At 33.1% G+C, this 24,179-nt stretch overlaps 1 protein-coding gene across 5 annotated transcripts in view; it reads right to left on the minus strand.

Moving 5' to 3' along the window:
• LOC150107782 (eukaryotic translation initiation factor 4 gamma 3-like) overlaps window positions 1–24,179 on the minus strand; it is a 949,069-nt gene that overhangs the window by 832,472 nt on the left and 92,418 nt on the right. For all 5 annotated transcript variants that reach the window (XM_090392049.1, XM_090392050.1, XM_090392046.1 and 2 more), the window contains exon 3: window positions 9,628–9,665. In XM_090392049.1, coding sequence (XP_090248175.1) covers window positions 9,628–9,665 — 38 coding nt within the window. The remainder of the gene's footprint in view (window positions 1–9,627; window positions 9,666–24,179) is intronic.

A 24,179-nucleotide genomic window follows, 5' to 3' on the forward strand; every position in this document is an offset into this window, starting at 1 on the left:
TCTTTCTGAGCAATAAATACAAATTGTTACATTCAGGCAAAGACAATCAAGGAGAGAAGGAGTAGCTATCATATTCGACACTAAACACGAGGCCAATCTTCTTGAATGGCAGGCAATATCAAGTAGAGGGTTGTGGGCAAATATCAGAATGGGAACCTGGAAAATGAGACTTATTTCTACCTATGGTCACACAGAAGTTTCAACTGAAGTAAAAGAAGAGGAATTTGAGGCTTTAGAGAAGGGTGCTTAAGGGTCAAAGCTGTATAACTGAGAGGAGACCTCCACATAGCCTTTAAAGGAATGTGGAGAACCGACCAGAGCTTCTGACCCAATGTCCAATCCTCACCTTCACATGGTGCACACTATTGGGTATCTACCTGGATACTGAACGAACGAGGATGGGCTGGCAATTTGGGATTTAGCCGACCAAATTGTATTCTTATTGGATTAAACCAATATACAAAATGATGGTACAACGTGACAAAATTTCATGCCAGTTGGGGCGTCGCCCGGTTAAACAAGGTTCCCTTTGTTTTCACAAGGGAACCAGCGAAAAGTCAGCTACTGGAACAAATCTGAAAGCACACCCCCAACTCAACATCACCAGAGTTAAAGATCGGTACTATCAACATAAGAAGCCTGAATGGCAAAGAAATGGAGCTAGCTGAGGAATTAGATAAGTACCAGGTCAACATAATAGGGGTGACTGAAACAAAAAAGACAAAAACTGGTGAGATCTTTTTGAGCAATAAATACAAAATGTTATATTCAGGCAATGACGATCAAGGAAAAGAAGAAGTAGTCATAGTATTCAACACAAAATACGAGGCAAATCTTCTTGAATGGCACAGAAGGTAGAAGTGGTGGAATGTTTTGATGCTTTAGAGAAAGCAAATGACACAATGAAAATGTGTTACAACTGACACAATGACAATGGGAATCAAAATAGCAGAGCGGGAGATGATTGTCAGACATACAAAAATATTTTGGGAAAATTTGGAGAAAAGAGCAAAGCTAATAATAATGGCAAATATCTGTTGGATTTCTGCTCAGGACATTAAATGGTTATTACTAACACCATGTTCCAATATAAAAATGTGCACAAATTCACATGAAGAGAAGACACAAGGATTAAGAAAAGTCTCACTCACTATGTTATTGTTGAAAGTGATGTTTTCTCCCTGGTGCAGGACACCAGAGTGTACAGAGGATTTGAAATTGGAAGTGATCACTATTTAGTCTTGTGCAGGATAAAATTGAATTTCATATTGAAAAGAATAACATGTAAGAAAGTTTTAAAGCGAATAAAAGTTGAGCAGCTCTCAGACTTGAACTGTAGACTAAAATACACAAAGATTATTAAAGAAAAAATTAAAAAGTTTGAGAACAGGAACAAAACCTTGGAGATTCAGTGGCAAGCTTTGAAGAAAACCTTGATTGATTCATCCAGAGAGGAATGTGGTGGGGTTGTCTGTAAGGATAGAAAAATCAGAACTCCATGGTGGAAACAGGAAGTTAAAGAGGCAGTGAAGGAAAAGAAGAAAGCATATAAAAAGTTCATGGCAAATAAGTCAGCTTGTACTCTTAGAGAATACAGAGACAAATGTAAGAAAGCTAAACACTGTGTAAAACTAGCTAAACAAATGTCATGGGAGGAGTCTGGCAAGAACATAGAAAATAAATATGAAGAAGGTGGTAAGATATTCTGGAGACTGTTGAAGAAGCTTAGAAATGGAAGAAAGAGTGTTGTAAAAGGAATTAGAGATGATAAATGATGATAAGATGATGGTGGCATGAAAACATGAGAAAAAGATATCATTGAAGTATGGAGTAATAACTTCGAAAAATTGCTAAATGAAACAAGCAGTGATAGCACAGTGGTAAAAAACACTCAAAAGGCATACAGTCAGGAATACATATCCATACTTGAAGTAGAAAAAGCCATCAAAGGCTTGAAATGTGGAAAGGCAGCAGGAGTAGATGATAATTGACCAGAAATGCTGACTTATGGTGATATAAAAGTCTTACAGTGGCTGCACTGCATAGTTCAGAAGGACTGGACAGAGGGACAAATTCCTGATGATCGGACTCTAATAGTACCCATACACAAAAATGGAAATAAAACTGAATGCAAGAATTACAAAGGCTATTTTCCGAAATATTTGGGAATATTTCCTAAATATTTTTTGGGAATATTCCGAATTAGGAAAAATATTTTCCCTACTGAATGTTCATGGTAAGATTTATGCAAGTATTCTTGATAAACGGTTGAGAAGAATTGTGGAAGAAAAGCATGGTGAAGAACAAGCTGGATTCAGGCCAAATAGAGGCTGTTAGGATCAGATCTTCACTTTACGACAATTAGTTGAGAAAGCATGGGAATATAACAAAGATCTGTATTTAAGTTTTGTCGATCTGGAAAAGGCTTATGACAAGATACCAAGACAGAAGTTATTCAATACGTTACAGTTATATGGTGTCAATGGGGCATTATATCAAGCAATCCTTAGTCTGAATTTGAGTTGTAGGTCAGCAGTTAGAATATAAGGAAGTACAGGAAGATGGTTTAATGTTAAATCTGGTGTGAGACAAGGATGTACATTATCCCATCTGTTATTCATTATCTATATGGATCACATTATGAAGGAAAGCGGTATTAAACATGATATCAAAATTGGAGATGTTAATGTCAGCTCTTTGCTTTATGCGGATGATGTTATACTTCTAAATAAATCTGCTACAAGTCTGCAAGATTCTCTGACTAAATTGAATAGCTGTTGTAATAGATATGGTATCAAGGTCAGCAATAAAAAGACAAAGACAATGAAAATAGGTAGAATCATTGAAAATGTCAACTGTGTTGTGAACGGAGAACCTGTAGAACAAATAAAACATTTCAACTACTTAGGCACGATTTTTAGTGAACAATGGTAAATTAAATATGGAAATAGGCAACAGAATCAACAAAGCTGGTATGGTAGGAAGTCAATTGAATAAATTCGTATGGAATAAGAGAGAAATTAGTCAGAACACTAAATTAGCTGTATACAAGACAGTGTTCAAACCAGTTTTAACTTATGGATCCGAGAGCTTGGTCAGAAGTTAAACACTTCACCAAAGACTAGAGACCGCAGATATCAGAGTCCTGAGAAAGATTAGAGGCCTGAACAGATGGCATCAATGGCAATATCATATTAAAATCGAGGATATTAGGAAAGAACTTGACATTGTCAGCATCCAGGAATGCATTAGCAGAGCTACTCTCAGGTGGTATGGTCACTTAAACACAATGGGCGAGGAAAGATTAGCAAAACAACTGTTCTCTGCCAGGTTGCCAGGAAAAACGACCCAGAGGAAGACCAAGACTATTTCCATATTTAATTTATCATCTTCACTAAAAAATCATACCTAAGTAGCTGAAATGGTTTACTTGTGCTATAGGCTCTCCATTCAAAATGCAGTTAATATTTTCAATGTTTCTGCCTATTTTCATTGTCTTTGTTTTGTTAATGCTGACCTTTATACCAGATCTATTATAACAGTTATTCAATTTAGTCAGGGAATCTTGTACACGTGTAGTGGGTTCATTTAGAAGTATAACATCATTTGACCCAGAGGAAGACCAAGATATAGGTGGATTGATACGGTACAAAGTGCCTTAAACGATAGAAATATAAGATCTGATAACGTTGGAGTCTTGACAAGTAACAGACTGATTTGGAGGAAATTTGTAGATAAGAAGTTAGTAATGATGTAAATTTTCCATGTAGTACTATCATATCCTGTACACCCCTTGAGGGTACATGATCAGCGTTCCCAAATTGTGTTCTGCAGAATACCAGTGTTCCGTGGAAAGTTAATAAGTGTTCCATGATGTCAGTGACCAAGCCATATATTTTTAAACATCGAAGTAATTTGTGAAAGGGAAGACCGCTGTTCATGAGCGGCCATAAAAATTGCCTGCAAGCTGATTACAACAATGGGCTGCGTATCCTCTGTTCTCAAAACTGAACGAAATAACATGTGTTGCAAATGTCACCAACCAAGCTTCATATTTTTAAACATGGAAATATTCAAGAATTATTAATTTTCACACATCGAAATCTTTCAACATTTGTAAAGGGAATAAAAATTGCCTGCAAGCCGATTACAACAATGAGTGGTGTATTCCTCTGTTCTCAAAACTGGATGAAATAACATCTGTGTTGCAAATGTTAGTGACCAATCAGCAAGGAAGTATAAAGAAAATTTTTCCACTGAAATTGAAGATCAAGGCAGTCTGTATCCGGTTCTCAAATCTAGTAATACTAAATACTTTCTTCGAAAGTTCGTATTGCAGGGTGAAAGTGCTATTTCGAAACTGTAGTGCCGTGATTTTTTTTAAAAGTAATAGGCCTAGAGATTTAAATGTTAATATGAATAAGAGACAAGGGACTTTGTTTAATTTTGGTGTTAAAAATCTCTTATTGAAGGTGTTTGTGATGCAACAGATAGTGATTCATCCACCTCCAGCCTACAAAGCAATCTCCAGGATGTACAAAAGGAGGGGAAAACTACCAGCACATCATGCCTTGTAATTACTTATAATAATATTGTAAATCTTTGGTGATCAGAATGAGCTATGTCAATGAAAATTAGCACAAATTAATTTAATGACGTTGGCCTGAAGAAACTACAATATGCTACAAGATTTCATTAGTCCAGTGATAGATAACTGATTTAAATGTAATTTTATATTTGTCAACATCCCACACCATATACATAAGTGTACTAATACTCTTTATGATTATGCCATAATTAATTATTAATACATTACAAAATAACCAAGGTGTTCCATGAAAATTTCAGGATTTGTGAAGTGTCCCATTGTAGGAATTATCTGGGAAACTCTGATACAGATAATGAATAAGAGAGGATAATGTACATCCTTGACTTACACCATATTTAACATGAAACCATATTCTTGTATTTCCTTCAATTCTAACTGCTGACTTACAACTCAGATAAAGATTAAGTATTGCTTGATATAATGCCCCCATTAACACCATACAACTGTAGCATTTTGAATAGCTTTTCTCTTGGCACCTTGTCACGCCTTTTCCAGATCTACAAAACTTAAATACAGATTGATCTTTGTTATATTCCAATGATGTCTCAACTTTTTGTTGTAAAGTGAAAATCTGATCATGACTCCTGACAGCCTCTATTTCGCCTGTATCCAGCTTTTTATTACCAAGCTTCTCTTCCACAATCCTTCTACACTGTTTCTCAAAGTGTACCTGCATAGATCTTACCAGGAACACTCAGTAGAGAAATACCTCTATAATTCTCACATTCAATTTTATTTCCCTTTTAATATATGGGTACTATGAGAGCTCTACTCCAATCATTGGGAATTCGTCCCTCTGTCCAGGCCTTCTGAACTGTGCAGCCACTGTAAGACTTTTATACCTCCATACTAAAGCATTTCTGGTCGAATATCATCTACTCCTGCTGCCTTTCCACATTTCAAGCCTTTGATGGCTTTTTCTACTTCAAGTATGGATATGTATTCCGGACTGTATGCCTGTTGAGCGTTTTTTTTTTACCACAGTGTTATCCCTGCTTGTTTCATTTAGCAATTTTTCGAAATAATTACTCCATACTCCAAGGATATCTTTTTTTCCTGTTTTCATGTCACCTTTATCATCTCTAATTCCTTTAACAGCACTCTTTCCAACAGGTTGTTGAGCTTCTTCAACAACCTGCAGAATATCTTGCTGCCTTGATATTTATTTTCTATGTTCTTACTAAAGTCTTCCCATGACTTTTGTTTAGCTAGTTTTACATAGTGTTTAACTTTCTTACATTTGTCTCTGTATTCTCTAAGAGCAAAAGCTGACTTATTTGCCAGGAACTTTTAATATACTTTCTTCTTTTCATTCACTGTCTCTTTAACTTCTTGTGTCTACCATGGAAGTTCTAATTCTTCTGTCCTTGCAGACAACATCACATGCCTCTCTGGCTGAATCAATCAGTGTTTTCTTCAGGGGTTGCCACTGAATCTCTAAGGTTTGGTTCCTGTTCTCAAACTCTTTCATTTTTTCTTGAATAATGTTTGTGTATTTTTGTGTACAGTTCATATCTGAGAGCTGCTCAACTTGTATTCACTTTAAAACTTTCTTATATGTTATTCTTTTCAATATGAAATTCATTTTTATCCTGCTCAAGAGTAAATGGTGATCACTTCCAATTTCAAATCCTCTGTACACTCTAGTGTCCTGTACCAGTGAGAAAATATCACTATCAACAATAACAGTCAATGAAACTCTTCTTATTGCTAGCATCTTCTCTCCATGTAAAATAATGCAAATTTTTATGTTGGAACATTGTTCTAGTAATAACCAGTCCAGGTCCTGAGCAGATATCCAACAGGTATTTGCCATTATTACTAGCTTTGCTCTTTTCTCTGAATTTTCCCAGAATATTTTTGTATGTCTGATAATCATTTCCTACTCTGCTAGTTAGATCCCCAAACAGGATCAAGTTTTCCTTCTTCATTGTGTCAGTTGCTTTCTCATCATCATCATCAAATTCCTGACATGTACCCTAGAGGGGTGTACAGGATATGATAGCACTACATGGAAAATTTACATCATTACTAACTTCTTATCTACAAATTTCCTCCAAATCAGTCTGTTACTTGTCAAGACTAACATTATCAGATCTTATATTGCTATTGTCTAAGGCACTTTGTACATCAATCCACCTATATCTTGGTCTTCCTCTGGGTCAAATGATGTTATATTTCTAAATAAACCCACTACATGTGTACAAGATTCCCTGACTAAATTGAATAACTGTTATAATAGATCTGGTATAAAGGTCAGCATTAACAAAACAAAGACAATGAAAATAGGCAGAAACATTGAAAATATTAACTGCATTTTGAATGGAGAACCTATAGAACAAGTAAACCATTTCAGCTACTTAGGTATGATTTTTTAGTGAAGATGATAAATTAAATATGGAAATAGAAAACAGAATCAACAAAGCTGGTATGGTAGCAAGTCGACTGAATAAATTTATATGAAATAAGAGAGAAATTGGTCAAAACACTAAATTAGCTATATACAAAACAATGTTCAAACCAATTTTAACTTATGGATCTGAGAACTGGGTTAGATGTAAAACACTTAACCAAAGACTAGAGACTGCAAATATAAGAATCCTGAGAAAGATTAGGGGCATGAAACAGGCGGCATCAATGGCAATCTCATATTAAAAACGAAGATATTAGGAAAGAATTTGACATTGTTATCATCCAGAAATGTGTTAGCATAGTGAACCTCAGGTGGTATGATAACTTCAACAGAATGGGAGAGGAAATATTAGCAAAACAAGTGTTCTCTGCCAGGTTGGCAGGAAAAAGACCGGGATTCACATAGTAAAAAGTGCCTTAGAAGACAGAAATATAAGATCTGATAATGTTGGAGGTTTGAGGGTACATGTTAGAAATTTGATGATGATATTGCCATTGAAGCGAACAGTTCACGCCCCTAATCTTTCTCAGGACTCTCATACCTACGGTCTCCAGTTATTAGTCAAGTGTTTTACTTCCAACCGAGCTCTCAGATCCACAAGTTAAAATTATGTTTGAACAATGTCTTGTATACAGCTAATTTAGTGTTTTGAACTAATTTCTCTCTTATTCCATATAAATTTATTCAGTTGACTTCCTACCATACCAGCTTCACTTATTTCTGTTGTCTATTTCCATATTTAATTTACCATCTTCACTAAAAATTGTGCCTAAGTAGCTGAAATGTTTTACTTGTTCTATGGGTTTTCACAATGCAATTGATATTTTCAGTGCTTCTGTCTATTTTCATTGTCTTTGTCTTGTTACTGCTGACCTTCATACCATATCTATTACAACAGTTATTCAATTTAGTCAGGGAATCTTGCAGCATTGTAGCAGATTTATTTAGAGGTATAACATCATCCGCATAAAGCAAAGAGCTGACATTAACATCGCCAATTTTGATATCAGGTTTAATACCATTTTTCTTCATAATGTGATCCATACAGATAATGAATAACAGAGGGGATATATGTACATCCTTGTCTGACACTATTTAACATGAAACCATATTCCTGTATTTAAAAGAAATTTAAAAGAAAGATAATATGCTAATTACTAAAATTCTATGGCGTACCATCTTTTTTTTTTTGGCAACTATTTCAGCAACAGCATAACTTGCTTTGTGCACTTTTCCAATATTGTCACCAATTTGATCGAGTTTTATCACGTACAAGTCTTTTGAAATATTCCATTGGTTTCTCGCAAAAGTGGGAGCGTTTTGACTGCAGATGTCGCTTCATTTTGCAGGAACTACTGTTTGATTTGCTAGTTATTCGCCACATGTAACACACATGGGATGTGGTGGATTATCTTCACTTGAAATAAAGCTGAATGACAAATATCTCCATTGTAATGACTTTATGTTAAGTGATGTTAGATGTACTAACATCTAAGAGTTCTGTATCGTTGAAACACAACGAAAGAGATCTTACAGAATTTAAACCGATTCAGTTGTGTAGGCAAGAAAAATGCTCAAAGATTTCAGTTATTAACTGATTAAATCTGTCTCGTCTTTATACGGCGCTTCAATACTACAGTGTACGCATAGCATATACTAAAATTGTCACATAACTGGAGGAACTCTTAAACACATACACTGACGTCTTTTCACATCTCTGATCTTTGATGACAGTTTCTAAATAGCAAGTATATCTTTATCTCCGATTCTTTTATAGTAGTCTTTCCTCAATTGTAAACTAAGGTTTACAATAAACAGAAATAGTAGTTTCTGCCTTGCCTTCAAACATTTGAAACTAGTGTCAAGCCAGTGAAACCTTAATCGAAAGCACTAATAACAAGGTATATATAAAAACTCCTGAATAGTATTCATTGTTTTTTTTAAGCAATTCAATACCAATGGAATTAACCTCCCTACTGGTCGAGGTGGATGAAATAGTGGGACCAAATTGCACTTCTTATCCATGTTATTCAGCGAGGTGTTACAGAATCATATCCAGATTTAGCTGGACATTTATAGACGTCATGACTGGTTGAGTGGTTAATGCTGAAGGGTGTATTCTCATAATCTCTTGGTCACTTTCAAAAGTTTTCCAAGTTTCAAATGCAAATAATGTTTTGTTACTTGGGTATAGTAATGGATATTTATTATCCTTTATTTTAATAACATTATATAGTTGTCTGAGAAATCTGCTTCAATATTATTCATTTTGAATGCAAAAAAATGCATTACTATATTGACACATCCATATAAACCATTTATAATAAAAATTCTGAACACTGACAAACAAGTTGAAAGTTTATTTTTCACTTGGTTAGAGTATAATAAATTTAGTTTAATCCTTTATCCAAGTGTGAGCAAACACAGGATTAAACAAAAGGATTAAACTAAATTTATTATACTGACAAACAAATTATAACAAAAATTTCTCCTATTCCCCAAAATACTGTTATTAATCAAATGAAATTAATCTCGCAATTAATAAATATTTTAACAATTTTCATACAAGTTTGCAAAAACAAAATAATAATAAAAAAGCACTTACGGGCAACTTGTGGTGGAGCTGTCCCACGAGGAGGAATACTAAAAGGTATATCAAGGATAAGCTGTATTAGCATTGTACGTCTATACAATTTACAATCTAAAAACAGTATTAAGTATTAAATCTATAATTGTTATTCCTGTTAAATACCTCCCACTACATCAAATTTCTACTAAATTAACCACAGTTCATTCTAACTGTCCAAATTACACCCTATAACTCCTTCGACCATAATGGAGGAGCTTTTTGTGCATTCTGATATTTGCTGCCAAAGGATGTCATTCCTAACCTAAAATCTCGCCTTTTTGACCTTTTGTAACATTACACATGAAACTTAGCCTAAATAAGTACAGTGTCTCTCTGCAGTTAAACTAAAAAATAAACCTCTCTCTCTCTCCAAAATGCCAAAAAAAAAAAAAAAAAAAAAATTTTAAATAAATAAATAAACTCAAAAATCACCAAAAAAATGCTTTCGTATTTACTTTACCAGCATCTGTAGCATTAACAGTAACTTAAATGACGTGCATCATCTTTAGTCATCTAAACCTAATGTTTTGTCAATGAACATCAAATTTCTACTAAATTAACCGCAGCTTATTTTAACTGTCCAAATTACACCCTGTATGCAGGGCGGGTTTTATCATTAGGCGAACCTAGGCAATCGCCTAGGGGTACCAGATTGTGCTACATATAAAACTAACAGGAACTCCTGTATTCCATAAAATTCATGTATGTAAGCGTACCATTTCTTTTCTGGGCGTATATACACGTAAAGCAAACCTGGATAATACTCTGTCCACCTGCTGAAAGAACATGGATAAGAAGTATAGTTTGACCGTCATGTCCATTAGAAGGGGCAATAATCCTTCACGCTGAAGAGAACACTTAACTAGATTACTTGGCATACGTAGTAGCTATGTTCAGTTGCCTACAGCAAGAAATGCAGTTGCTTGCCATTTGCTAGGTAACTGGAATCTAAGTTATATCAGACTAAATACCTATGAGTTATATTCATTTTGCTGCTTATTTTTATCATATAATTATAGTTTTTAATGCCAGCACAAACTAAGAAATCCTTTCATACTTTCTTCACTTCATATTGTATCACTATAGAAGATCAATGTCACTATCAATTTTTTGGCTAATTATTTTAATCACCAATACATTTTAAAATTCTCCCAGAACTTGATTGAAGATAATTTTTTGTCAAACAATTATATTATAAATTCATGAAAATCTGAATCTAAAAATAAATACAGCCTCCATCTGTTCCAAATTAAGTTTTCTTTTTTATTCATTATCTTAGTTCGAAGGTTAGTTCACAGATTGCACGAAGGTTCGCACTTTTATATTTTGCTTTATAGAGAATCATATGTAAATCATGAATCATATCATGTAATGCATAATTTTTTATAAACGTAATCTGTAAGTTTTTGCATTTCAACTTTCTTGTTGAAATGCAAAATTTCAACAAGATCACTCTTATCTCGACTGCCGTGTGATCTTCAACAAGATCACACGGCAGTTATGAAGTCAACTGTTATGTACATATTTTCGGCTAATTTCGATATTATGCAGCAGTTTTGAAGTAGCGATATTTTCCCTACACTTTATCCTTCGAAACATGTGTAGGTGCATGCGTCAAAATGAAATGTTATTTCCAAAATTTTCATAACAGAATTAATTCGCCTTTAATGGCTAACTCCCCCCCCCTCCCAAAATTATCACCACACATACACACAAAATACTGCTAGATAACATATGTGCACTTTCTTTTGGTTTGAATTCGTTATTTTTCCAAAGTAATTGTAGTTGCAGTTTTAAGCAAAAGACAAAGGCAAAGAATCTCTGATAAAATACCAGTGAATTTAAATTTTTGATATTAAAAAGACTCTCAATCGAAAACCCTGAGTAATTAACATCATTTGTTGTTCATTAAAAAAATAATAATAAAAATAAATAAAAAATCGTTCCTAAAATTGAAATGTGCGACCCATATAATTTTATTTTGCAAGGATAGAAAGCAAAATGTCATATTTATTTCAATAAATGTTATTTAAAAAATATAAATATTTGACATGATATTTCCAATGTAAACAAACGTTTTGATTATTTATTTTCGCATATGTGAAATTCATTTTTATTTGGGAAGAGACAATAAATAAATTGTGCAGCAAAAAAAGGGGTCAAATATCATAGGACAGTAAAGAAATTCCAAGTAATACAGTACACATAAAGACAATAATCTGTTAATGGTGTGTGTGTGGGGGGGGGGGGGGGGTAATTGCATTTTAACAGATAGAATGCTGATAAAGTTTCATCAGCATTTCTACATTTTTATTAGGTCAAAGGGATTTTGAGGATATTTGCAAACAGATATATTCAACATAACTTAGCTATTTTTGTTGTAAAAAGTGCCGCATTTGAAGAAATATTAGCGACATAATAATGAAATAGCAAAATTCATAATGCTTCAGAATAACTTGATAATACCAAAACAAGATGAGACACATCTGTAGAAATCTATTATTATTATTAGAGTCCTTTTAATTACGAACTCTATAAAGATATATTTAATAAATTGGTTGTATTTTTGTGTTTTTAATTAAATAAACTAATTTCATTTTGTCACAGATGGTTTTTGCTTCTGAACTACCTACACTATTGTTCTTATCAATATTACTAAATTCTAATCTTCTTCTCTGGAAATTTTCTCTTAGTAAACGTTTGACTTGTGCTGACCAATCACTGACTTAGCAGTTTAATCCAGAGATTAAATATACGGTCAGTTTAATCCATAACGTTCTTAAGAATATTTCACCCTGTGATTTCCCAGAATCCGGTTAGGAAAGTACAGATCGCTGAGTATTGAACTTGCGATCATTTTGAAACACTTTTCTGAGACAACAGAGGTTTTTTTTTGTGTGCTGCTGCTATTTGTATTAATTAGTGGGTAAGAGCAGTTTCTATATCACATAAACAGAGCATTTGATTTTCAAGTTTATTATTATTTATAAATTAAATGGATTTTTCAGTTCATTTTTTGTGCATCAAGATTCAAGTTATTTTAGGGTAAAATGTCGAGTAAAAAAGTGGATGTTAGCAAGCATAGCAAATTATCGTTACTATTGACATTTTTTCTAACTAATGCTGGAATTATTATGCTTATTACTGCAACTTAAAAAAATCAAATCTGGAGTTGAATAAATCTTAATAATTGTGCAATAAAGTTGGAACTGAATTAATCCTATATATATATATATATATATATATATATTTATATATATATATTATATGCTTTTTATGTGAATTCCAGGCCTCAAGTAAGTAAGATGGTCTCGCACTAGACGACAAAATTTACATTCACCTAAAGTTGGGTGGTTGGAAAGCAGTTATGTTAACCATTCTGTCAACCAGAGAGGCATACTGCGCATGTTACTGCACACTGAAATGTTTTATATTTATATTTAGATCCATGTTGTAATTCCATAAATATGATTTTTGCTACAATTTTTATTACTGCAAATTCAAAATTTTTTTTTTTTAGTGAGAATATCTGAACTTTACATTTGGTGAAGTTCCTATTTTTACCTTGATTAGCAAGCTTAATTTGATTGCATTTAAATTCTTTTCTTTTTTTTTTTTAAAAAAAAAAAAACTTTTATCCTTATACTAAATTATTACCATACCTTTTAATATTTTTTCGGTATTCAGAATTTTTGTAGCAACTATGATCATTTTCAGTGCTGAAACGAATAAAAAAATTATTTAAGAAGCAACTTGCACAAAAAAAAAAAAGTGGCCTGTCGTTATCATGCATTGAATCAGATAATGGACTCGATTAATTATGATGACATTATAGATATATTTGCTAAAACCAAATCCAGAAAAAATTTTTTTTTAGTTATTGATTTTTTTTATTTAAATTTCAACTGATTTACTTTTATACTTTTTTTAAAATGCAAATATATGTATATCAATGTTGTATTATGTTATTAAAATTAGTTATTATGGAAATGTTGACTTTTATTTTCAATAAACTAAACAAAGTGCTTATTTTTGAGGCCTCATAATAATGTTGCACTTTGGGTCTCCAAAAGTATAAATGCGGCCCTGGACGCTGCCTGTTTGTAATGCTAGCGGTGAACGCTCATTTTCTGTATTTAAATGCGTTAAAAATATTTACACAATTCATTAAGTTTGTCAATTATGTTCATAGAAAACGATATTGTTGAATTATTCAATTATGAATGTATGATAGATAAGTTATATAGTTATAACTTATAAGGTATAAGTTATAAGGTATATATAATTGATAAATACTTCATTAAGTAAATGTATAAAAATTTATTTATGAATTACTGAATAGTTTAAAGTCCATATTTTTTATAATTAAGTTTATTTTTATTTATAAATATTTCAGTTACTGGATTTTGAAAATGGATAAAAAGAAATCGGGTTTTCAATATCGCAAACGTAAAGCGGAAAAGGAAGGAAGATTGAAAAAACAAGAAGGTGCATTTTTAAAATATCTTTGCCGAGAAGATCATAATCGCATACAAGAAGAAAATCTTCAAGATTATTCATTGGATAATTTGTCTATAGTTTCGATTAATGAATTGGAGGAGAATTCTACAGATACCAAAAATTGGATTAAAACATCGAAGGATAAAATCTACAGATCGTATGTATTGTTGATTCTGAAGCTGGTTGTTCTACAGATCCAATCATAAAAGGATTTGATTTTACAAATTTAAATTATAATGATCCAGCAACTTTGTGTCCTGTAAAATTTTCTAATATCAATCAATTACATCAACTATTAGTTGAACATGGACCTGAACAGATTCATAATTTCGATTTTCCGAAAGATAACAATAATAGAAGATTTTCAATGACTCGTTATACTTTAAGACTATTTAACAGTGAGACAATTCAGCGTTTGTGGTTATTGTATTCAAAATCCATGGATTCTGCATTTTGCTTCTGCTGTTTATTATTTGATCAATAGCGGATTAACCTTGCTGATTCTGGATTGAGGGACTGGAAAAATGCTGCTTCTATTTTAGCTGCGCATGAAAAAAGTCAAAGGCTCGTTGAAAATTACCATAAGTGGAAAGAATTAGAAATTTGAATAAATGAAAAGAAAAGCATTGATGAAGAGAACTTGCTAGTAACTAGAAAAGAGGAGAAATATTGGGTGCAAGTATTAGAATGACTCTCTGCTTTAGTTCAGACGTTAGCTATTCAAAATTTAGCATTTCGAGGAACAAATGAGACATTGTTTTCGCATGGAAACGGAAATTTTTTGAAATTTGTTGAATTTCTAGCCAGTTTGATCCAATAATGAATGAACATCTTCGAAGAATAAAATATACATATGTGCATTATCTTGGAAAAGATATTCAAAATGAAATAATAAACATCTCCACCAATGTGATAAAAAAAGAAAATTTTAGAATCTGTTGTTGCCGCAAAATATTTTTCCATAATTATTGACTGTATGTCCGACATTGGTCACATGGAACAAATGAGCATAGTACTTCGATTCGTAGAACTTCTTTTGTAGAAACACAGTTTCTACAAAAGAACACTTTTTGGGATTTATAGAAATAAAAAAATACCGCTGGAGAATTTTTATCAAATGAAATACTAGGAACTCTAGACAAATTTTCTAAAGTTTCCAGTATATTTTTACTAGGAACTATGAAATAATGCCAGTAATATTAAAGGTGATGTAAAAGGTGTGCAGCAACGAATTTCAAATATTAACCCGAGAGCAATGTATGTACCCTATAGTTCATATTCATTAAATCTAGTAGTGAATTGCACTGCTAATACTTTAGATGCCACAGCATTTTTTGACACGGTACATATTCTATATGCATTTTTTTTTTTTTTTTTTTTTTTTTTTTTTTTTTTTTTTTTTTTTACGGTTCTACTCATCGAGAATACCTCAAAAGAGTGTAAAATTACTCATAAGTAATTTTATACTCAAACCAGTCTGTGATACACGATGGGAGAGTCGAACTGACTCATTAAAGTCCCTAAGATATAATATGTCCGATGTTTGTGAAGCACTGCAAGAAATATCTCAAGATGATAGTTTATGTGGATTAAGTGGAAATACCATGAAATTAGACGCAAGTAGGTCTTCTTAAAACTTTAACTTCAAATTTATCGCATCCTTAATAATGTCGTATAATATACTTTTAATTTGAAATAAACTTTACAAGTAAACAACTTCAGAATACAAGCCTTGATATAAATGGTGCCATAAATTGTAATAATGATACAAAGAATTTCTTAATAAAAATCCGAAATGAGGATGAATTTGAAAAGATGTTAACAGATGCGGAAAAAATCGCTGAGGTCTTAGGTGTAACGCCTAATTTTGAACAAGAAACAGTTAGACTTAGAAAAAAAAAAAAGAAACAATTTGTGTATGAAGCAGAGGATGAATTCATAAGATTTTAAACAAAAATTAAGGTAGATTTTTATTTTTTAATTATTGATACCGCAATTGCAACTGTTGATGAAAAATTGAAGCATGTCTACAATTAACGAAAAGTTTGGTTTTCTTTTAAATATATATATATATATATATATAAATTTCAAAATATTACTTCAGCAGAACTGCTTAAAAAATCTTTGATATTGGAAAATTATTTAACACATAATTCTAGAGATATTGACAGACCAGATTGATGTAGTGAATTACAAATACAGTAAAACCCCGTTTTTACGTTCCTGCAATTTATATTTTCTTGCCATTGGTCCCATCTTATAAGGCCTATTCTTACGATATATTGTTTTCCCGCCATTAACAACTTGATGTGGACGTTATTTCCAGTGATTTGCATTTTTTTCTCGGGTGGCAATACTGATTTTCAAATCGATTTCTGGGGAAATCTGCGCATTTCTGTTCCAAGATGGAGATGGCATTGCTTTTGGCTGTAGTTTCATTTCCACCATCACAGTGACTTGCACGCTTGCAGCAGTAATGTAGTGATGAGCGATACCGTGATTTTTCAATCACAGTACGAATTGATATTGCAGAATTTCTGCTACGTAATTTAGTGTGTGAAAGTTGCAGTGGTGGATTATCCATGTTAGTAACATGCAGAAAAAAGACAGAAAATATATTTCGGTAGAAAAGAAAAGATGGAAATTCTGCGACGCGTAGATTGGCATGCCAGAACAGGTGTGCATTTAGCAAAAGATCTTGGACTCTGCATGTCCACTTTGAACACGATAGTAAAAAACAGGTCAAGCATTGAACTCACTGCAAAGCAATCTGGCGCAATGTCAAAAAAAAACTAAAAGCAAAAACAATCAACAATTAAAGATTTTTTTAAATAGATAAATGTAAGTAATTGTAAATTCATTTTCAGTTATTAAATTTTGTAATCTAGTATGTAGACTCACATACTAGCAGTAAGTCATCTTTTAGCCTTTTTTAAATGTTTTTTTTTTTTTACATTTCCTGCTATTTATACTTTCCCGTTATTTACACTTGTTATCATCAGTTCCCTGAAAAGTGTAAAAAAAGGGGTTTTACTGTAATAGCAAGGCAAATTCCAGAAAATACTTCCTCATTAGATGTCCTGTCATACATATGCAAAAATAATTTAGAAAATGGCGTTCCAAATGTGTTTATTGGAATTTTTTTGACATTGCCAGTATCGATAGCAAGTTTAGAAAGGAGTTTCTCGAAATTAAAACTTACACTCGCTCTACGATAGCTAAGGAAAGACTCACTGGTCGAGCAATATTTATAGAGCATGAAATTGCATCTACAATCAATATAAATGAATTAATTCAAAACTTTTCCAAAGCTAAAGCCCGAAACATTCATTTTTCATTTTTGTATTTAAGATGTAATAATTTTCTTGCTATACAGATATTAGGAGTAATCATATATGTATACAAATATATTGGTTTTGATTAATAAATTTTATATATAAATGTTCATAATGATATTATTTTTATAAATATCCACATGAGTAGGTGTATGTGTGCTTGTGTGAGTATGACAAAATATATATACAGCAATCCCTCGATTAGTGCACCTAATGCATTCTTTAATGCAGGAGCATTAATCGAAAATGCACTAATCGAATATAATAGCCTATGGGAAAATGTATAATTCGTTCCTCAAATTTCTTTTATGAACCTTAATTTTTTTATAAAAGAATTAAGGTATATCTCTCAGGGCCTAGTTAAAGTAAAATCATGAAGCTGAAAGGCAATAAAACATATTCAGAATATAAATTTTATTATTCTACTTCTTAACAAAGAATTGAGCTAACATAGTTTGGCATGCATTTTGTTTCTTTTTTTCATACAACTGACGGTATGGCCCTATTGCCTCTACTCTTCTGCAACTTTTACTGCTTCTCTATTCATCAGGGTCAGCCTCTGCATTGCTGCTTAAAAACTTCGGTTGTACGAAAAATATTATACACCACCATTTGTTGTAATCAGCTTGCAGGCTGATTACAACAAATGGTGTAATTGGCCACAACGAATTTTTATGATCGGTCATAAACAGCGGTATTCTCTTCCCTGATTGTTGAAAGATTTCGATGTGTGAAAATTAACAATAATTCATTAATATTTCCATGTTTAAAAATATGCCACTTGGTCACTGACATTTGCTACACAGATGTCATTTCCTTCAGTTTTGAGAAAAGAGGATGCCGCCGATTGCTATTATCCGCTGCCGGCAATTTTTATGACCGATCATAAATAGCAGTATTCTCTTTCCCAAATGTTGTAAGGTTTCGATGTGTGAAAATTAACGATACACAACTGTTATTAGGCATTCTGGGTCAGAGCTTTGACATATTCTCGAATATTATTCTCCTCAGAATATTTCCACTATAAAATATTTATTCATAAAAAATGCTTAGAAAACCAAAATAAAAAATTCCAGGAACTTCTCATGGAACACTTATTCACCTTCTGCAGAACATACATAGTGTACATGTAAGTAGTGTAGTATGCCATTAAAAATAACTTTGTAAAATGTTTTAAATCAGTAATTAAATTATTTCATTCTGGTGAGTGATTTTTTAAAATAGTTAGCCAAAAAAATGTATAGACAGAAAATTTTTAAAATCTGTAACATTTATTTTTAAGATGTAAATAGGCACACTAATCGAATTTGGGTATCGAAAAAAAATGACGCACCATTACTGCACAGAGACAATGTATAGGGGCGTCAAATACTCTTGCACCGGCCCTGCCTGTATGACTCCTTCCACTATAAGGGAGGTGCTTTTTTTTTGCATGTTCCTTGCCAAAGGATGCCTAACCTAGAATCTCATCTTTTTGACCTCTTGTAGTTTAAAATATCACTGTCATATTTTGTTTCATTCATTAGCTAGCTGCCTCTGCTGTTTGTCCAATTCTGAACATCATCCTGACCTCTTTGACATCATTTTTTAAAAAGTCTGATTTCATTCAGTCAAAATTTTCAAACAGTGAAGTCATCCTTCTTCATAATTTCAATGTCCACAATTCTAACTGGCTCCCTTTTTTGAATTTCATTGACAAGCTGGAAGAGAGGCAGAGATTTTGCTGTAAGCGATGACTTAAAACAGATCCTTCATCTCCTTACCAGAATTCCCAACAAACCTCCTTCTCCTCCCCCTCAGTCATCCAACAATCTGGATGACTGAGCGGAGAGGATCTGGCTCCAAGTTTCGCCTCTGGTGAAACATCCTTCCTTCAGATATTCACAACCTTACATGCTCTGACATTACAATGATGCCAATTATGTGATTTTTACTTCTCCTTTCCATGGTCAGACTACTGCTGGAATCTTGTTACAGAAATAATCCATACTGGAATGGAAACTTTCATTCCTCACTCTATTCAAATTCCCTAACCGTATCTAAACCATGGTTCTCCAGAAGTGCACCAGGGCTATCCAAGAAAAGCTAAACAGCCTTTCACAAGTGGCTTCAGACTAAAACACAGCTTCCTTCACAGTTGCCCATAAAACTTGTAACACCACCATTAAATGGACCAAGTCAAAATTCAACAAGGATAAATGTAGAAAATTCACTGCTTGTGCCACTGGCAGTCATACCTTCTGGTCCCTTGCCAAAATTGTTGGGGTGCAACTTTTGTCCATCTGTGATACCTCCTCTATCTCACACTAATGGTAGCATTGTAACATCACCTAAAGACAATGCTGATATCTTTGTTTCATTCTTCTCTTCCAACTCCTACAATGATCAGGGCAAATTACTTCCTTCTTTACCTACATTGCATCTCATGCCTCTTGTGACCTCCCGCTAGAAGGACATGAAAACAATCTTGAATAACTTGAATACTACTAAGGCAGCCAGTCCTGATGGAATTACACCCATTGTGCTCAAGAGATGTGCTCTGAACTAACACTTGTTCTCTCTCATCAATTCACCACACTGTACTCAGCTCGCATCCACCCTTCAAGCATGGAAGAAAGCTTATATACAACTAGTTCCCCCCCCAAAAAAAAAGGATATAAATGTTTATCATAAATTTATCATATAAAGTAATCAAGAAGATTATCAACAGTCAACTTTTTCAACACCTAGAGAATTGCTATCTAATTAGTGACCAGTAGTATGAATTTTGCCACTCTAGATCAGAGTAAGAAATAGAAAATTTCTATGAAGAACTACAACAGGAAATAGATAATTCCAAAAACAGAGAACTCATGATAGTGATGGGAGATTTTAATGCTAAAATAGGACAGTTCACAGCAGACAAAAAAGATGTGATGGGGAAATTTGGATATGGAGAGCTTAATGACAGAGAAGAACAATTACTCCACTTCTGTAAAGCAAACGATCTAATGATTACAAACACATTATTCTATCAACGTCCTAATATAATAAATATACATGGACATCCCCAGATGGTAATATAAAGAACTGCATAGACTATATCATCATAAACAAACAACAGAAAAGATCAGAAAATAAGGTACGAACATTAAGAAGCTTTGATTTCGACACAAACCATGAAATATTAACTGCCAAAGTGAAGATAAAATTCGACAGGAAAAACAATATCAGAAAAGAAAACATCAACCTATCAAAACTAAAAGATAGCTCAAGCAGAAGTCGATTTTTAGAAAAGATGTGCTTGAAATTAAAGCCTTCCAGAACAGCAGAAAATACTGGGAAGAAGGAAAAGAAACAGTGTCATCAATTGCAAAAGACACTCTAGTTACCAAACCCAAAATAAACAAACAGTGGATAACCCAAGAAATCGTAACTACAATAGAAGAGAAAAGAGAGGCCAAGATACTTGTCAACCAACAAAACAATGAGGAGAATAGAGAAAAATACAACAGAGTACTAAAAAATAAAGTTGATAACCTCTGAAAAAAAGTCAAAGAAAAATGGTTAGAAGAAAAAGCTAAGAAATGCCAAGAAGCACACCAACAAAACAACCTAAAAGTCTTCCATGATACTATAAGAGAAATTACAAAGGAATTCTCGGCAAAAGCAGTAACAATGATAAACAACAAGATAACTGAAACCAGGAATATTGAAGATATAAGAAAAATCTGGTTAAACCATTTTAAGACTGTCTTTCACCAAGGAAACAAAACTACAATGCCAACAATAGAAGAAAATAATGACCATCCAAAAATTTTACAAGAAGTTAGATATGCAATAAAACAGATGAAAAACAAAGCACCAGGCATTGGTGCTTTATTGTTTTATCCCTACTGAACTATGGTCATATGGAGGCAGCATATCAATAGAATATTTAACAACTCAATTCAATAAAATACTACAAACAGAAGAGATCCCAGATGATTGAAGAACTGGAAAGATCAACCCAATATACAAGAAAGGAGACAAAAAGAGACTGCAGAAATTACAGACCAATCAATTTACTCTCCCACACCTATAAAATATTCATAAACATTATACAAAATAGATTAAAAAACACCTATGAAGAAATTATAGGCATAGAACAAGCTGGTTTCCAAGGAAACTATTCAACAATAGACCAGATATTCACATTGCACCAACTAGCAGGGCTCAGCTGGGAAGACCATAAAGAACTATATTGTTGTTTTGTGGACTTAAAAACTTTCGATAGCATCAACAGAGAAATCCTTCTTAAAGTTCTACTAGAAAAAGCAATAGACAAATATATAATACAGTTTCTGATAAAACATTACTCTAAGACAAATGCAATAATTAAAAAGGTCACACTCACAACAGAACCCATAGAGATCCAAAAAGGAATAATGCAAGGATGCCCATTATCCCCATGCCTATTCAACATATATCTAAATGAAGTTGTAAAGAAGGCAATAGAAATGAGCCTGGAATCAATGTTAATGGTTTAAACATAAATAATATCAAATATGGAGCAGAAGCGTGGACAGTTAACAATAAGGATGAGAAAAAAATCTCATCCTTATTGCAAGAACCCCAAATGAACTACAAAAGTTGATCAACAAGCTAAACGAAACCTGTAAAACATATGACATGACAATAAATATACAAAAGACAAAAGTGATGAAAATAGGGAGGAACAGAACTACCATCTCAGCCATCCTAAATGGAGAACAAATAGAACAAGTAGACAACTTCATATATCTTCATATAAATCTGGAAAACAAACAAGATATCTAAGCAAGCAAAATCAAATTATATGAATCAATAATTATGCCAACAGTCATCTATGGAGCAGAAGCGTGGACAGTTAACAAAAGAGAGGAGAAAAAACTGCATGCATTTGAAATGAAATGCTTAAGAAAAATAATTAGAACAAGTATGATAGAAAAGAAAACAAACAGCACAGTCAGACAAGAATTGTTGTATAAAAAGACAATAATAGAAAAAATTAGAACACAACAACTGAGATGATTTGGCACCATACGCATGGACACAGACAGACTTCCTAACGTCCTAATCAATACTTTTCCAACTGAAAAAAGACCTGGAAGACCAAGAATTACCTGGCTGAAATTGATACATCTCGGGATGCAGAACATATAAGGAACTTTTTTGAACAGCAAGGAATAGAGAAGACTGGAAGATCCTGCTCAAGAGAAGACTCAACCTGTCTTAGACAGAAGAGAAGAAGAGACCACACAAAAATTATGGCTTACATCATGCACTTTTGGAACCCATTCCATGGGAATGGCTTGGAGAAACCTATACAACTGCTCTTGACATCTCCAAGGCTTTTGATAGGATCTGGCAATGAGGACTTCTCAACCATCATTTGGACTGCCTTCATCCTTGGGCAAATGGATTGCCAGTTTTCTCTCAGACTGATCCCTATGCATTTTGGTTTTACAGACTGATTTGGAGAAAAATTGTAGATAGGAAGTTAGTAATGATGTAAATTTTTCATGTAGTACTATCATATTCTGTACACCCCTTGAGGGTACATGACAGGAATTTGATGATGATACTGATGACCCCTATGCATAATGGCAGATGGTGTTCTCTCCTCAGACTTTTTTTTGTCAATGCTGTTGTCCCTGAGAGGCTCTGTCACTTCACCCACTCTCTTCCTGATTTACATAAATGACCTGCTCTTATTGACTATAAACCTTATTCATAGTTTGGCTGATGATAGCACACTCAACTTGTCCTACTCATATGACCAATCTTGCAGTGCTCAAACATCTCAAGCTTCAAGATTATCTGCAATAAGTGACCCGAACAGTGATCTCTACAGTATCTGATTCAGGTGAAAGCAATCTAGTCAAACTTCAATGCTTCCAAAATGCAGTTTTGCTTGTTTTCCCATAAAACAGAAAAAAGAACTCAGATCTTCACTTACTTTTGATAATGCTCAGCTCACCAATCAAGACCAAATCTCTCTTCTTGGACTGACTCTTACTCAAAACCTTTCCTAGCAAAATATATCATTTCTGTAGCATCATCAGCTTCCAAAAAACTTGGCATCCTTTTCCAATGAAGATAGTACTCTCTACCCAACAGTTACTCTGTATAAATCCCAAATCCTCTAGTATTGGAATACTGCTCTATGTATAGAATGGTTACACCTAAAACCTCCCTCTCTTCAGCCACTTTCCCAAAGATCAGTTTCTGCATTATGTCTTAATGTTCCATTCTGATATTTGCATATGATGTAAAAATCTTACATTTGACTTATTCACAATCAGTTTTTGACTTGCTAATAATCTGTTTACAACTTCAGTGTAGGCAGAAAGGGAGGCTAGGAGTTCAGAAGTCTGTTATGATATTGATATGCTTAATTCTTTATTATTTTGCATAAATTATTCTTATTTCTTTTCATACTGACAATAATTTCAGTGGCATAATAAATGCACATATTTGAATCTGCTATCACGATGGATAAGAACAGTTCCATGAATAGTGCTCCACTATTCATGGAACTGTTTTAATAATATAAAATATATTATTTTTCTATTAAATATAAAAATTTAATAGAAAAAAATTAAATTTTTAAATTGAGCTGTGTCAGGAAGTGAGAGTTGAGATAATAGTTAGGATTATTTAGTATTTGGTACAAGTGGATGGCCTGAATGA

This window comes from Typopeltis vanoorti, chromosome 4 (assembly GCF_054136105.1).
Source record: "Typopeltis vanoorti isolate ZY-2024b chromosome 4, IOZ_Tvanoo_1.0, whole genome shotgun sequence".
NCBI lineage: Eukaryota > Metazoa > Arthropoda > Arachnida > Uropygi > Thelyphonidae > Typopeltis > Typopeltis vanoorti.